The sequence below is a fragment of the Gouania willdenowi genome, chromosome 10 (assembly GCF_900634775.1).
Source record: "Gouania willdenowi chromosome 10, fGouWil2.1, whole genome shotgun sequence".
Classification (NCBI taxonomy): domain Eukaryota; kingdom Metazoa; phylum Chordata; class Actinopteri; order Blenniiformes; family Gobiesocidae; genus Gouania; species Gouania willdenowi.
In genome coordinates this window covers 24,359,957-24,378,309 of record NC_041053.1, presented here as the reverse complement: position 1 = coordinate 24,378,309, position 18,353 = coordinate 24,359,957, and the positions used below count along the sequence as shown (strand labels likewise).

The following is an 18,353-nucleotide window of genomic DNA, read 5'->3' as shown; positions in this document are numbered from 1 at the left end:
AAAAACCCTGCATACAATCATCACAACGTAATTGTATTGACTTTCAGGGGAAAATAATGATTAGAATTTATTTGCAATTGGAAAAAATAATGCTGGTTATTGTAATCATAATTGTATTGTAATTTAACATGGATAATTGACCATTTAATTGTAATTGAAAAATGTAATTGACCGCAACTCTGACCACAAGGGCTAAAGACAACACTAAACCAAACCAAACCTGATAATATTGTTCTAGAGGTTTTAAAATACATGATTAGTTTAGCATGAATTATCAGTCTCTGGTATGCGTCCAATTTGCAGAGTAGCACTGCATGCACTTTAAATTGGAAAAAAATTGTCCTTTTTATTGTTTTGTTGATTTTTATATTTCATATTACCTTGAGCTAAAAAATGTATTATCTGTTTATAAACTGTATTTTAACTCTTCCCCACCCTTTCCATTTCCATTTCCTACCCTGACTCCCTCTTCCCTGTTCTCTTCCCCCCACCTAGATCTAACGCTGCTCATTTTCCTACCCCGACTCCCTCTTCCCTTCCCCCTCACCCAGGTGTAACACTGCCCTCTTTTTTTATATCCTCCCTTTAATCAAATCTTTCTTACCCTTCCTTAGTGAGGGCTGGTGATGGTCACAATTATGCAATAAAATAAATTAATTTATTTAATTTCAATAACAAAACAGGCATTACTGTCTTTAAAAGATTGCACTTTTTGTAGTTGTAGTGATGACCTTTGACAGCATGTGCAGACAAAGTTAAAATACATGAATTAATAATTAAACTGTATTTTTGTCTTTTTTTTTTTCGTTTAGAGAAATATTGTCTGGTACTGTTGTTATTAGCCCAGTAATGCATGTCGTCCCACACCTACAATTTTACTCACTCGTCTGCTTTAGCAAATGATCAAATGTACTCATGCAAATGATAGTAATTAATTTCAATCACATGGAAGGGAGTGTGAAGGTGCTTTTTAATCAAATGTTGTCTCTAAGCACTTGTCAGTGTGACCCTGATGACGACCAATACGTAAGAAGAATTTTGTTGAGTCGAAAAGGTTCAGCTGGCTTATTTTTACGCTTCACATGCAACAAACAGGCTGATTCTTTTTTTTATTTTTATTTTTTTATATATATATCTTTTGGTTCAGTGAACATTTCCAGACAGAGGGAGCATTTTATCCTGTTTTGCTTTTAATATCGAAAGTCATCTTCTTTTTTGCCCAAGGCAGTGTGTGAGATTTATGGCTCCCGTGGAAATAAAACCACACAGATATCCAGTTTTATTTCTTTATTCTGTTAAAAAAGCATGATGACTTCCTTCCAGGACACTTTGGTTAGAAAAAAATGACTCCTTAAAAGTCTGACTCCTAATATTTATATTCTTTCATATATATTTTAAAACTGACTCAGTCTTTTTTTTTTTTATTGATATATTTTTTTTTCAAATGAATAATCATTGACATCTTTTCCCAAACTTTAAAAAACAAACAAACAAAAAGAGTAGTAGTGAATCTGATGAACACTGTGATTGTGAACAGATTCCAGCAGTAAAATACAATGGAAATAAAAACAATTGGCAAATAGTCACATTGTGTTAAAATTCAAGCACTTGAAGATACCAACAGGAAATGCTTTAAAAAAAAAAAAAAAAAAAAAAAAAAAATCTAATTAAACCAAATCAAAAATGGCTTTGAAAAGAAAGAAAGAAAGAAAGAAAGAAAAAAAACAAACACTTTAGCATCTACTGATTATTTAACATCTGTATGTGTGTATTATTTTTATTGTCTTTCAGGTGCCAGCTTCCTGGCACCTACCTCTTCGCTATAATACAAACACCTAATGTCCATTTTCAAAGTTTATTTGTTTTTGTTTTGTACAAATCTCGTTCTTTCATATAAAACATATTTCTGAACTTCGAGCCTCCGACAAAGAGTGCTGTGCTGTGTCCTTTACTCATCATCAGGAGAAGAAGACGACGTGGGATCATCTCCACTGGGGACAATAAAATAAAATAAAAATAAATCTACTATACTGTACTGAGGCAGAACAAACCCAGGAAGATAAAAGTCATTTTATATATACATAACAGATGAAGATATGTAAAATTTCAGTAAACTCTGGCAGGTCATATATCAGATTTGGTCTCTTTTTTAAAAAAAATATTAGAACAGAAACTAAAGGCTAAAAAATACATTGAAAAACAGTGGAAGCAGAGGATGAAATCTGCCCTGTACAGGTGCTTGGGTTTGGCTGTGAAATGAGAGGCTATAGCTATAGCGTGCGGTACCTTATCTAAAGCTGACCTCTGACACCCGACAGCAGCAAAAATTCCATTTCAAACAACATCATAAAAAGTAAAATCACAGCCTTAGGACGCTCTCAGAACCACTGATACTTCTCTGGCCAGGACGAGGATCAATACATTTCAGGACATTTAAGGTTTTCTATTAGAGTCATTTTGACGTTGCCACTCTCCAAACATCTTACACTTTCTTGTAAAGATTTCCTGTTTTTTTCTGAATTGCTTCAAATCATCCAAGTATATGAAATTGCAGTGCTTTCCAGTGGAAAAGGGTGTGTAGGTGGAGGGATGAAAGAGAGATAGAAAGGTAGGAGGAGGACTGCGTCTGTGTGAAAGTGTGTGCACGCGTGTATTTCTGCAAAAGGCACGTAATGTACCCTTTACTAAGCCTCTGGCTGCTTGTGAAAACTGTTATTGGTTTCTCTAAAGCTTTGACAGCTTTCATCTGTAAGACTTCAAAGGATCAGGATGCCGATGGTCAAGATATTTCTTATTCTAGACAAATCTGATGCAAAGAGAAAGCTCACCAAAAAAGATGACTTTTTTTCGCATCGTGATATAATGTATTTAATACAAAAAGTGCCAGAGCGGACGTTTTTAACTCTGTTGGTAATTAAAAAGTCTTTCTCAGGTTTGTATTTGGAAAATTATGTGATTGAGAGTTGGATTAAAGAAACAAATCTTCCAATTGATTCATCTCATCTTCTATACGTGCTTTAAGGCTGGGATACACTGTGCAGTTTTTTTCAATCGTTGTACTCAGCTCAAGCTCAAACTGTGCGACTCAATTGCAGAGTCTGAATGTGCGCAGCTCACGATTCATGTTCTCACACTGCACGGACCAACACTCTGACACAATCTGACTGCTCACACTGTACGTTCATACACGACACGTCGGGGTCTTGTTTCTGGAAGTGCAACGTGAAAAATTAGAACAACAACTCCGAAGCGTCACCATTAGAACAGACGAAAGAGAAGAACCCGGAAGTGGATAGACACTCGCAGCGATGTTATGGACCAGGAACTGACTGGACAGACGTGGGCAGTATGGTCCGTCAATTCTACAGCGATCCTACGGTGTTTGCGCATGCGCAGTGAGAGAGTATGAGGTAAGCCGGTCCGTGGCACTGCTTCAACTGTGCGCACATGTTTGATTTTCTTGTAACCATATGATTGCTGATCCAGAGCTTGTTGTGAGGTGGTAATTGCTTCTTCTGACCCCAAATACGTATACAACATGATGCACGACACATAATTTAGTCAAGACTGGGCTCGATCCCCAAAATAGAGTCAAAAATCGGATCAAAATGGGCCAAAAAATCGGAGTGTACGCCCGCCTTTAGGGTCGTATTAGCTGCTGAAGCCCATCCCAGCAGACATAGGGCGCCATCAGATTTAACATGAAATACTTCTAGTTGGAAAAACAGAACAATATCTTTTCTATGTGATATTCGGGGGACAATAACCAATAAATGAGCATATTAACTAAAGGGTTAGGGTTGTTTGAGGAAATCCATTTTCACAGCATCATATGGATGAATTGATGGCTTGTCATTTTATAAGAAACTTATAAGCCAGTCTTAAAAAAACAAATGGCATTTCCTTGACGTGCATTTTTAAAAGAAGGTTGAATAATAACTTTTTTGTTGTTGAAACTTTTACTCAATGTGATTGAGTAAACGTCTTCAAAAGTCTTCTAAACTACAGCTTCTGTTCCATTCTTTACATAGTTATAATTGAGGTGGTACGATGAAGACATTAGCCTGTACTGCTAAAATAACTGAAATATTCTCGGATTTTCCTTTAACGCCAAGCTAAGATTATCTCTCCCTGATTTCTCTCCACAAAACGAGCAATGCAGCGATCACAGTAACCTTGACTTACGATGAAGATGCACAATACAGTAGTTAACAGTAAAGCTGTCACTGTTTCAATTCCACCCTCCTTTGCAGCTGTTGCGAGAGGGAGGCTAAATTTCCATTTATAGGCCATGAACACAATGAGCAGGGGATAAGTGACTCCTGATAAATTAAGAGTGAATAAATGCACCCATTTGTTATTAGGAACTGAATAGAGCTGTAAATAAACCACAGTGAGCTCGAAAAATTTAAAAAAAATTTCTTCAAATCATAACCTAATTTGTTCATCTTTTTTCCATTCCACATGGACAGCAGAACCCCCCCTCCCCCCCCTGCTGTAACTATGGAAATGCAGTGAATGCCACAACAGTAGACTACAGTGTATGGTCACTCAGTACTGTACATAGCCACAAGGTATTCTATTTGTGTGCCTTCCATGTTTTAATAGAGGGTTAAAGTGAGCATTGTTTTTATGGATCGCAGTTGGGTCTCAAAGTAGAAAAACACTGGATTAGCAAAAAAAAAAAAACACCTAAAAGATCCAGCAGCATGTGTACATGTATCAGTGTAAACGTGCCTGGGTGCGTCGGCTTGTATGGCACCAAAACAAAGGCATGATGTGTAGAATGAGGTGTAGCAGCAATGCATTGCTATCGTAGGACGGTTAACGCAGATTTAAGCAGCATTAACCTTCAGATAGATTGAATCAAACTACGTCTTGACAAAAAACTCTTCACATATTACAACTGTGTAAACCATTTACTATCTCAAAATTTGGCTATGCTACACAGAACACTATGTTTTTTTTCTTTTTTTAAAAAAAAAAAAAAAAACTGAAAGCAAAAGTGAGTAAATGTCCCAAAAAACAATATCAGATAATGGTGGCAGTCATAAGTTTTTGTGTCCTCTTCCGCCACATCAGTGTACAAACACATGCCCTTCCCCATTCAGAAACCATTTAGGTACGAGGTCAGAAGTGGAGGTGGAAAAATCGCACACGCAGACTAACATTAAGAGCTCCATCAAAATGGCACAGCGCAGGCGTTACAATAGTTTCTTGTTTTTTTGTTTTTTTTTTTTCACATTAATGAACGCTGTAAAAAATAAAACAAAAAAAAACAAAACAAAAAAAAACACGGCCCCTGTAGACGACTTTTTTATTGCAGCACTTGGCCTTTCTTTTTTCTGTCTGTTTCAAACATCCACTTGTTGAAAATGTTCCACTTTGAGTGTGTAAAGAGCAATTTGAGGGGTGCCTTTTGGCAGAAATTTATGTTGTGTCCAAGTTGGGCGCGTTGACAGCCAGGAGAAAAAGGCGGGTCAAACCAGACAGCCATGATTTTTGAAGTTATCAGAGTCCAGGGGCTCTTTTTCCTGCCCTACCCTGCCGATCCCTTGCCACCAGCACGGTAACGTGAGGATCACATGCCGGAGGCACCCAGTCCCATGCTGGCGGTGTGGCTCATACAGGGCAACGTTTGGACGGTCTTGGGGAAGTCGTGAGTGAGGATTCTTCCGTTCTCTCCGCCACTCCTGTTACCGCTCATTCTGGTCAGGGTGGAGCAGCGCATGGCGTCATTGATGGATTGCTGTTGAAGAAACAGATCACAGTTAGTCTACGGTCCACATTTAGATAAATTGCACAAATGGTATAAAATATGCACTATTTAGCCCTTTTAACCATCTCAGATAGAGTTATGCTAACTCTGTGGAGGAGTTTACCTTCTCATACATGTACAGTAGAGTGGTTCACAATATAATGGTGCAAAAAAAAAGTTTTCCAAATGTTGCCAGATTACATTTTGCCTTGTTAATATTGATATTTTTAACATCTGTACCAAAAATTGGGCCAATATAACATCTGTAGAGGATGGCACACTTTTTCAGAATCTTTATTGCTCAACTAAAGAATGCATAACTTTCACTGATATCAGACGCTTTAACGATATAAAAGGAAGTATGATCATGAATAGTTTATCCCTGTATTCATAATAAATAAGTAAGAATATTACATTCAAACACTATTCCTGAACATAAAAAGAAATTAAAAAAAACGTCAACATTGTTCCGCCCCTAAATGTGCAGCGATTCACTCAATTGTTGGTACAGACGCTTACAATGTCAATGTAAACAAGGCAAACTGCGATCTGGCAAAATTTGGTGAAAATGTATTTGTGAACCACCGTAGTGTACAGTCGGTATGTTGTGGTTTGTAACTCAAGTTGTCAGAACCATTAAGGTGTTTGATAATTGTGGGTAGGAAAGTACTGTGCTCGCCATTAGTCACTTAACCATTTACTCAATTTTAGCATGAAGGAGCAGACCAAAATGTGAAAGTCAAGACTTTACCAGTTTAATAGCTGCGAATCATTTGTATTTCACAATAAAATCCAATGGATTTGAATGCTGATTTCATCGTGTGTAGGTGTGTGCATCTTTCGTGTGCCCATTGCTCATGCTGATTAAATTGGGCAAAGTGAGTGCAACTGGTAAGCGCTACATGAGAATTGGAGAATTATGCCGGCGTATAATTGGAACGGTGTTGTTTTTTCTTTCAAGCCAAACAGTACAAAAACACGGTGAACTAATAGGCTTCTTGCCAGTCTTATCAGCATACTGATCAGGTGCCTCTCACTGGCTGATTAAAACATAAGAGATTCACACAGACGATCGCTCCTTGTCTTGGCCCTGACGTGATATTTTTCTGTTTATCCAGTTCCCCTAGGGAGTTTAGATGTTGGAAAAAAATAAATCAAAGGCTGTCGGTTGTAAATTGTTTCATGAAACAGACGGCTAACAGTTACAACATCACCACTACTGGAGGAGAATCCGCACATCTCTCAATGACGTACAAATCAGCACAACGTCCTTACTTTGACATCTCCTTGCATACAACAGTTGAAGTTAGACGGGTCTTGGTTAAAGCAGTGATGAAAGACATGCGAGCCATGTCGGACCGACCTCATGGTATACATATAAACGATGTTCACCACAATGGGCCCTGCGTTTGCAAGACAGTCAGCAAAAGAAGAGGATAGAGCAAAGGAGCAGGAGATTTGCTCCGAGAGACAGAGAAAGATAAATGTACCACTGTGATTTAAATTGCCTTTACACCCAAGCTCCAAAGTAAAATGTCTGAAACGTAGGCTTTTTATTATTGGAATAAGTGAAGTAATGGGATTTGACAAGAGGACTGTGAGGAACATCTTGTCAACTGAAATGAAAAAGTAAGAAAAGTTGTTCTTTATTCAAAGAAAAAAAATATTCACCCTTATCCTCGAGGCTATATCGTGGAAATGGGGACAAATTCCTCTGTGATAGTAGCAAATCAATGACGGCAGTTATTTCTTAAATATTACAATTATTGTTTAAGGTAGTCTTAACAATTTCTAAATGTTACAAAATTAACAAGGTTAGACAACGTGCATCAATTGCTCTTGTTCAGAAAAGCCAAAAGCGGTTATTAAGCATATGTTGGCCCTCATTTATCAACCATTCATATAACTTCAGATCTGTGCGCATGTTGTGTGTTTGACCATATTCAAGCAAGTTTCGGTATTTATAAATTCTAACGTGTGCGTACGATACAATCAGATCTCGTGTACGCAAGTCCGAGTGTGTGGATTTGTAGTAGTTCAGCAAGACTGAAAATAAAGTAATACAAACCTCAGCTGTCATTTAAGAAAACACTCATTCAGAACAGATCTCAATGGATTAGTAAAGCAAACAAAATAAAAAAAAGTTTTTAAAAAAGGCCCACGTTATTACCGATACCACTTTTTTGGTTTTCCTTTCACGGAATACCGTGTAACCCTGCTAATAATTCCTCCATACGGCACATCACTGGGGGCTGTACAGAGGAAATACTGTATGACCTCATTCATGCTTTTAAATATAAATAGTTGAAAATTCTATAAATGCGCTGCAGTAATTGGTAATGTCATGAATTAAAGGTGACCTTTTTAGGACATAATAAACACAGACAAAGGACAACATTTAGTCATTTTTAAGATTTTTTTTTAAAGCATTTCAATCATTAAATTCTTTAATTCTTAAATTCCAGTTGTTTTCACACGTTCAAAAAGCACATTTATGTTTTGCCCCACATCAGATTTAATGATGCCAATTTTCATCTTGGAAAAACTTATTTTCCTGATCATTTTTACGCTGGGACTGGTCAGATACGAATGTTTCATGGATCACACGTTGGTCCTGTCGTATGACCAAATGTGCACTCGTTTTCATGCAAGGTTGATAAATGAGGGCCATTGAGTCTACACACATGATTTTGTGTTCAATCTAATGAAGTAAAGTTCCTTCTTTGTATTTCACTTATCACACAGGAAGTGACACCCATAAGTAGGAAGTAGCGAACAACTAAAACAGCTGAAAACTAAGTTAACGGCGTAAAGGCAACTTTAAAATCAAGTGATTCATGCCCACGGCAGGAGATCAGTGACATAAAGACCCAAAGCTGAGGGAACGGTACAAGAGAGATACAGAGGAGCGTTTGCACTGCGGTGGAAGCCGTGAGAGGCCCTACTGTGATCACGGTTAGATGGGCAAAAGGAGGGGTGGAGGTGGATGTCATCATCATTATCATCATCATCATCATCATCATCATCATCGAGCCTTGATCACAGCGTTTTCCTACCCCGTGGCTGTGGTCTGCCTTTATATCTTAACAGTGTTGTTGGCGTACACGCCGTAGCTCTGCAGCTCTGTGTAGGGGGCGCTAGCACCACTGTCTAAGGCTGAGCAGTGAAAGGCCTGAGCGGCCGAGGCGGCGGCTGCCCGCGCGGTGGACACCTTCATTCGGCGCGACTCGGTCCGTGACTTGTAGCAAAACTCCACCAGCGCCACCAGCATGGCCAGGCCCAAGCCTCCAATCAGGATGTAGAAGACTCCTGCCACATTACTGAGGCTAAGGGCACTCGTCTTATCCTGTAATGAGGAAGGAAGAGGAGCAGAGAAAAACACTTAGGCGTTTGTGAGGGATCATGACACACATTAGCAACACAGACTAATTCATGCCCACAAAGACGAAGAACAAAGCAATTACATTGACAGAAATCACCAGTCCACAGACCAAAAAAAAAAAAAAAAATTATATATATACTGTATATAAATATATATATATATATTTTTTTTTTCCATTCATTTTGAGGCCTGTCTCACAAAGTAGAATTACAGTAATCAGATGGACAATTTTGGATTATAAATAGAACATTCACTCCAAACATCACTCCTTGAACATTAAGCTTCAGATAGACTTTTTCACCAACACAAACTGATAGACGTCCCTCCTAAATACTGCATAGTATGAGTGATGCAATTCAAAATTATATTTAAAAAAATCTACTGTGGCCTTTACACAAGAGCTGTTTGTATCAACCGGTACATTAATGACTTGATTATCAGCTTTACACAAACTATGAGCTGAATTCTGAAAGTAATGACTTGTTTTTTGTTTAATCTGAGATCAGACCCATGTGTGCATAGGGCAGATTTCTGGTGATTTATCTCAGCGACTCCAATCTAAATGAACAGAGGGACCCGTAATGAAACACCCAAAAACTCATTTTTTTCTCTCAATAACTCGCTTCAGGTCTTTTTTGAAAGGGTATTAAAACATTTAATCATCACACCTGTTAGAGGATTATAGGACGATCGAGGTCGAGGCTGTCTTTAAAAGACAAAAAAGTCGGACATAGCAGGAATTTATCGTCCGTCAGACTGATTGATCCTTGTTGTGATGTCGGTGAAAAAGTCTACTTTGTCAGAATTTATTATCATAGCTCTGAAATATCTGTAAAGGTGCTAAAATGTATCACAAGTTCCATTTGTTAGAATATGAATTTTACCTCTGGTTTTCTGATCTGAGCAAATTAAACAAACAGCTATTACATTAATATCATTGTGCAACAATTATTAAAAATAACTCTGTGTGTTTATTTATTTTAAATTGAAAACTTTTTCAATATGTGATCCACACCCAAAGCCGTTTCTGGCTATATGTAGATGAAGGCCAAACTTGTCCTGATCTCTTATATACTTACATACATAATTTTTTAAATTTTATATATTTTACTACATACTGTATATACAATAGCTAATATTCTACCGTGATGTTCTTGCACTCAAATTTTTAAGTTTAGTTTTATTTATTGGCAATTATTTTATTTTTTTATTTCACTAAGCTACATAAACTAACTTTGCTTAACCTACTTAGTGCGACAGACCTCATGCAGTAAGAAACAGACCCATTGCAAAATGAAATTGTAATTCACACATGTAAATATTCCATGCATAGTTTTTGCAAAATCAAAATCATCAAATAAACGTCAGTATGTCTGTGAGGTTTTCAGTCATCTAGGACATTTTCAATCATAGTCACTGAAATATATCTACATCTACATATAGCCCAGTATATTGAAAACTGGAGTGCTCTGTCTATTCTTACAAAAAAAATTCCTGCAGATGAATCTGTATGTACTTTTTATGAGTCAAAAAGACAGGACCAGGACAGATCCATGACCCCATTGTGAGGTCATCACAAAGTGACTCATGTCATAATCTATAAACTTTGCCTCTTTTCCTGCTTCTCTAAACTGTGTTTCACTTACTGCCGCACACACAAAACTCACTAACATGATAGAAACAATAGGACCTTCATTTCACCCGTTTGTGGTCAAAGTTCCGCGGCTGATTATTGCAAATAATTGTTGGAAGAAAAGCTATTGTTCTGCTGCTTTATTTACATATTTTCTGTTAGATGTTTAAACAAAGATGCATTATTATTTTAATGCCAAATTTGAATTTAAATATTGTATCCTTTTAGTTTTCTTTAATAACAAAAATATGTTACTCAAGGCATGAGAAGGATGTTTTATGACAGTATTTTACAGTGAGTGGACTAAGATTCGGTTTGTTTCCAGACTGAGCTTTTACAAAAAGTCATAAACTTTATGAAGATCATACAACTCAGATCCTAAACGTTCTCGTCTGTGACCAAACCTGGAAGATGTTTTAGGTTAAATCTATGTGTAAAGTTTTTCTGCCATTGTTTAAATAATAAATAATTTAAAACATCTAAAGTCTGGAATCATTAAAGCTAATATCTGGAGTTTCTGAGAAATGTATGATTAAAAAATACCTAACTACAGTAGTCTTTTACTATGGTCTACTGCTGGTGGTCATTCATATACATTAATGTATATAAGTCCCGCCTTTGTCCTATAGACCCTTATACAAATGGAAACGAGCGCCGTGATCGCCCAGCCAATAGGCTTTGACTTCCTGTTTTTGAGACTGTCAATCAAAGTGAATGCAGAATTGTGCACGGAAACAAGGCCGCGCGTCACAACAGCCAACAGGTAAATATGATTTTGGCTCTTACCTGACCCATAGACCTATATCAATGTGAACCGATGCGACCTTGTTATGTTCCGCGATGCGCATGCAGAAAAGTAGAGGCGTGGCTTCTGGTAGATTGGCAGTGGCAGTGGGAGGAAGTGGAGCAGTTTAGGGCGGGACATCGAGACGTTTCTCAGAAACTCCGGATATCAGCTTTAAACATGGTACGCAATGTTAAACTGTCCTTTGTGCCAATGTGACATAAAACAAAACATGTTTATAAAAAATATTAAAATCTGTACTTTGTTGATTAGGAAAAAAAAGAAAAGCAATACTTTATTATTTCTCTAATTACAATGAATCCCCTACATAATTTGGAGGCAGAATGGTACTAAACTATTAATCTCAACAAGCACAGAAAAGGAAGATAATCACATCTTTATTACATCACAAGGCCAAATAAAGGGATTTCCACCAAAGACCTAAAGCTGCATTGACAGGATGTTTACTCAAAGCAACATCATTCATGCAAATTATGCGGCATACTTAAGGTTTTTCCAGCAAAATGACCAAGTTTGCATATATTCATGCACAATCCTAAATGAAAAAGGTCAAGGCAGGGTCGACAGCAAAGCTCCACATGCTTAAAGATAACATAGCCATACACTATTGTTTCTATGGCATTTTTTTCTCCTAGACTGTTTGATGTTTAAAGAAAAATACTTTTGGATAAATATGAATATTTCATTCACAGCACAAGCGGGGGTATAACAACATTATATGTGTGTATTTAGGGTTGTGCAATCTATACTATAAATAAACCAATGTTTGTCTTTATATGTAATTCAACCTACTCTCAAACACAGAATCTATTTACACACAGCTAATGAACAGTGAAGCTCCGACAACACAAACTCATCATTAGGGAGACACCAGAGCAGTACTGGCCCAAATATAGGACATGTTTTGTGAAGTCATTTCTCATTGTGTGAATGTAAGTAGTTATTTGATCATTAGCAATACCTTAATGTACTTTAGACCTGTCTTGTTGGCCATACAGTGAAATGTTATTACAATTTAATACAGGCAAGAATTGTAGCAGAGTTTATGATAATTGCTTTGTACAACCCAACATTGTGTTCGTAAGCTCTTGAGTGCATAGGAATCGTTTGAATGTAATAATAACTTCCCTCTAGGATTCTTAATATAGAAAACCGAGGAATTTAAAGCACTTCAGAAGTTGATGTGATTCGTGTTGGAGGGATTTTAAATATGCTGCTGCACGCACTTTTCTTCTGCCAACCTAAACATATTTTCAAGTGCGTGAAGTTTTTTCTCAATCGGGAACCTTCAAGGAAGTCCATTTGCCTTCACAAAGCATTCAGACACTGAGATAAGTATCTATCAGTCCACCTTTCTGATAGGGATCCTATACATGGGCCAGTACAAAAGGACTGCCAGGTGCTGTGGGGAAGCACTGCTCAGTCCCAGAGGCCGAGGGCTGGGGTTGGGCTCTGGTTTTAGGAATCGGGGCAGGGGTTGTGCTGGGAGATGCTTTGAGGTGACAGGATTTAAGATTGGAGACTAACCTTTCTTCCGGAGTCCTTGCTGCCACACTCCCCTTTATCGTACCACCATTTGTTTTTCAGTTTGTCTAAGACGGCTTGCTCATTGAGTTTCAACACCGCTAGGTTTACTGGGATTCTTCCAACCATAAGGAAATAACATAAATAACATATTGTACCATGTTATCTTATGTTATTCAGTCAGAAACACACAGCAGCAAAAGTATACATGAGCTACATAATCAACAAAACAAGCAAAAACACACATCGATCTCACAACCAAACAAATAACATAGCATTAAAAGCATTAGAAACATTAGAGTCAAAGTGATTTGCATTAATACTCCATCTGACTTGTTTGATTGGCTTCTTCATACAGTAGATGTGTATTACTACATCACTTTGTGTAACCGGCACACAATTCTCACCTTCTCATTTGTGGCAAAATCAAATTATTCTGAGTTAGAAAGTGATCTCACAGAAGGCTTGCTTGGTTTAATTAACCACTGAATTTGTTCGTTCGGTCCAAATGGTCCAAAAGGTTGCCACTCTGTGTTTTTCGGATGCATCCTTGCACACACTGCCACTTTATCTCCTCCACAACAACACAGAGATTGCGTGTTGTTTTCCTTGAGTGTGGAACATGCCGGTTACCCCTCCCCCTTCCCAGCCCACCTCCACTCCCAGTGGTGGTGGTGGGTTACCCGCAAGGTTTATCAAACTGGCTCTGACCTTGGAGTCCCCGCCCCCGCTGCCGCATTCTCCCTTGTCGTACCACCACTTGTTTTTCAATTTGTCCAAGAGGCCCTGCTCGTTCAGTTTTAACACTGCCAGGTTTACTGGGTTTCTTGAAAATAATATAGAACGATAGTCATTAGGAAACACTAGGGGACAGATATAAATGTACGGCGGTGGTGATTATGAAAACACTGACTTGATATCTGAGATTCTCCTGTGATTTGTGACTGATGTGAAACAGGAGTGTTTTTAGAAGCACATGATAGTCGTTTACTAGCATGAGGCTGAAATACTGACGACCTACTGTATACAGTAAGGGCGACAGGTTTTACCAAGCAGGGGCCTCGGAGAGAGAAGGAGCATTTTGATGGTGCTTTGGATGCAGAAAACTCTCTAGAGATGGTCATTTCTATTTAGAGGGTACCTGTAGTGAAAATGTATAAAACAAAAAAAATGTGTTTAATGTATTATGTAAGTATAAATTTTTATGCGTGGTTTCTTTTTTTTTTTTTTAACATTTTATCATTAAATGTCCAATAGCTCGTATTTACCCATAATAAAATATATTCAGGTCAACTTTCTCAAAGCCTATTTTATTAGGAAACCAACTGTTTCAGAACATCTGATTTCAACTTCCTCTAAATCTAACAATAACACAAGCAAGTACGTAAGCGATGAGACAAATCAGACAAAAATAACTGGGACACTCAGATTAACACTAAAAAAGACAGTTTGACCAAAATGCACAAAATCTAAATCATTAACAAATAAGAATAATTCAATTTTAAAAACGTAATACACATTAAACAACTCATACACATATACCTAATGAATCAAATAAAGGAGACACAATAGATCCCTAAAACATGGTGATGCTGCTTTTAGTTGTTATGCTGCAAAGAAGTGGAACAAACTGCCAGCGGAGCTGAAGTCAGCATCCAATGTGAACATTTTTAAATCAAAGTTAAAGGCACTTTTTTTCTCTACTGCATATGATTGAGAGAGATTTTTTGTCATGTTGTTGATGTAATGATGATTTTACTGATGATTTTAATTGATTTTACTGATGATTTTAAATGTTCTTATTGATTTAAATGTTCTTATTGATTTTAAACAATTGAATGTTTTATCATGTAAAGCATATCGAGTTGCCTTGAGTATGAAATGCGCTATATAAATAAATTTGCCTTGCCTAAATGATACAGTAAATAATAATGACTCAATCCATAATCTTGAACATAATTTGTATTGCTTTATATCAACAGTAAATGTCATCTTTAACTAACTGTAATAACTGATCGTTTGATTTGTAAATGTGAAACATCTTCTAATTAAAAGAAAACTGTTTGATATAAACTATTGAAAACTGTGCTTTGACCTAAATAATTTGTGTATGTCTATAAAGGAGTGAGCCGACCCTGATGCCCACAGCTGTGCACTAGATGAGTGAATGTTTCTTCTATTGATTTGATATTGGTATTGATTAATTTTCAATACCAATAAAGTGATTGATTGATTCAGCAAAGCAAAAACCTCTGACTACAGTATGTCTCTGTGTATGCAATCTCAGGAACTGATTACGAAAGAATCTCAAAACTCTAACAATTACAATAAACAAAATATGTGCATCTTTTTATATATAAAAAAACACATTAAAATGACTTTTTAGACCATTTTTATACCGTAGGGCATTAAAATATGGACAGCCACCATTTTGGACAGGATATGACGGCCTGATGTTTTAAAAATATGTTGCATTGTGAGAGGTAGATGCGGAACAGGTCAGTTTATATTGTGTAGTGTAGTGTAGTTTTACTGTTAGCTATAGGCACTAAGAAGCTTTGTCTATCCACTGCCTCAGTGATAAAAGTGCAGCATCCAGGTTGTATGTTAGGAGAAGATTAAATATCACCTTTCTCACCAGCTATCTCCTTCTTGTATGCAAACCCTACGCCAACTTAGCATGTAGCATTAGCCAAACGGACAGTGCTGTTAAAGAAGGCTGTACAGTTAGGTGTCGGAAGTGCACAAATACAACTAGCAAATGTGATAAAAGCTGCGTGAAAGGATATCTGTTCATTGAAGGGAGGATGTGCCGAGGATAAGCACCTAACGGTAGCGAAAAAGAAGAAGTAACGGCTCAACATTTAGTCACAAGGAAGTAAGAGGTAACAATGTGGTGGGGGTGCGATTAGTGGAATGACACCAATCCATGTAAGCAGAAACTCTGAACATGTATGTTTATAAGCTGCATTGAGATTTTTTATGAAGAAATTCTGTCTTGACAACTTTGGCTTGGTGCTTATTAGCTTAGATCATTAGCTTAGCCCATTAGCTTAGCCCACAGATTCCTCCCAGAGCAGCTCGGCTTCAAGCGGTCCTCGCATATCACCAAATTTAGTCTGAAACGAAAAAGTTGTGTATTATGGAGCCAACATCTGGATAACTCTGATTTAGTGTCGTTATTTGGCTTAGGCTTTTTCCCCTTGTTGTTATAGCAACCATGAGCTTTACACTGCACCACTGTTCATAAACTGTAGACCAACAGAACACTGTTGCCTAGCAACAGCTCACAGGAATCAATAAACGTGCGTCATATCCTGTGCAAAATGGCGACTCTCCATAGTTTAAGGCCCGATGGTATAAAAAGTCCTTTTAATATGTTTTTTTTTTTTTTTTTTAACAAAAAGGTGATACATTAAACATATTTTTTGTTATATACATTTTTACTACAGGTACCCTTTAACAGTCAGTATTCACATTATTAAGTTAACTAACAAGCAAACAAGGTTTAACCATTAACAACTTTGTGTGCAAGAGAAACCAATGCTGGGATAAAGTAAAATGAATGTGGCTTAAAAGCTACTGTATTTTCACTTCCTCTCAGCTACTCAACTGTAACAGGGAAAGTTTGTAACCATCAGTAGATGGAGTCTTCATCTAAAGCACCCTCCCATGGAATGATCTCCTTCTCTCTGGTGGGTGTGTGCGTGCATTTCCTAGAGCTGACAGGCGGAGGACAAAAACTCTTTCCATCCACACAGAAAGGCAGAAGCTGCAGGCAGAATTTGCATAAATGAATTAAAGATTACAGCCTGTGCCAAACTCCTTTCCCTCAAATTAGTGTTAAATCTTTTGTGCTGCAATGATTTGATATGGTAATATTCTGCCTTTCGTCCCAACGAACCGGAATGAGTTTTTATACCCAACACTGAGTGCACCACACAGCTGTAGGGAACACAGGTTTCCTCAGGGCCGGTAAAACCTCCCAAATCCTTTTTTTTCAGCCCAGTAGAGTTGGAAAAGACAAAAACACAATATGGATGTTCAGGAGGCCATTGGTTAGTTGGAAATGAAGGAAGCAATAATACATTAGAGCGATGGGTTAATGTACCAAGCATGTGGCTGGATGGACGTACTGTAAGTGTGCACATGAAGGAAGAATTGGAAAAAGTTCAAAGAAAGATTAAAAACGATGGGGCAGAACGTGCTCTCAGAAGACAATCCTGTCAAATGTAAAAAACGTACAAATCTTGTGAGTTTCAAAGTTGATCAATCAAACCTGCATTGCCCAGAATGTATGTGCACTTTGCATGTTCTCTCCAGGGTTGCTTGGGTTTTTCCTCTCAACATAATTGGCGTCTATTGGTGTGTGACTGTGATGTCTTTACGTGTTAACCACGTTCATACAGCTCTTTTAACTCATTGTGACCCTGCACATGATGAAGCAGGTACAGAAGATTATTAATTTATTAATTTATCTATAAATCTATAAAAAATCCTGCTCTAGGGGGCTTGGGCAGACAACGGAGACTAGCCCAGTTAACACAGGGCACAAAATGGGGTACACCCTGGGCTGGTCTCCAGTCTATGCAGTAAGCACACATTTACAACAATGATTCAAATCCAAGATTGTAATGACCAAACTCCATGTCTTTTGGCTGCAAGTGGACACTTATGTTGAAGCCCCACAATAAAATAAAACTATGCTTCGAAAGATTGGGGTTCAAACCTATAAGTATAACCTATTCTGTGCAGCGCTAACTCCATCACACACTAAAAAGTGGGAGAAATACTTTTATTATGAAAAACAATGGTTAAATTTATATTTTACCTCCATCATTCTTCACATGGAGTTCAAGATCAAAGCTAGATTCACTAACTTTGTGGTAACGATTAGGGGCGTGAAAAAAAAATTGATTTCATGATATATCGCGATTTTTTGGGTGCCAATTTTAAATCAATTTTTTAATTTAAAAAAATAGATTTTTTTTTTAATTAAAAAAAGAAAAAAATATAATTTTTTAAAGTCATATTTTATTGTATTTGTGCAATATTTCTTTACTTTATTTTATGATGGCAGTGTGTAATGCCTGCAATATTTATGTATGCACAGGCATTTTATTTTCATATAATCTGTTCAGGTCAGTGTTTAAACTGACACAATAGGAGAAATTATTTTTTATTTTATTTGTGCATTGTCAGTAACTCAGGGTGATTTATCCTTAACGTCCTCACTTACAGTTGTTCCAAT

At 37.3% G+C, this 18,353-nt stretch overlaps 1 protein-coding gene across 1 annotated transcript in view; it reads right to left on the bottom strand.

Annotated features, from left to right (window-relative positions):
• Positions 1-1,274: 1,274 nt before the first annotated feature.
• Positions 1,275-18,353, bottom strand: part of LOC114470780 (glutamate receptor 1-like) — a 60,213-nt gene continuing 43,134 nt past the window's right edge. Inside the window, exons 11-13 of the mRNA XM_028459110.1 lie at positions 13,814-13,928; positions 8,970-9,104; positions 1,275-5,749 (exon numbers count right to left, since the gene is read on the bottom strand). Of these exons, the coding sequence (XP_028314911.1) occupies positions 5,582-5,749; positions 8,970-9,104; positions 13,814-13,928 (418 nt within the window). The 3' untranslated portion in view covers positions 1,275-5,581. The remainder of the gene's footprint in view (positions 5,750-8,969; positions 9,105-13,813; positions 13,929-18,353) is intronic.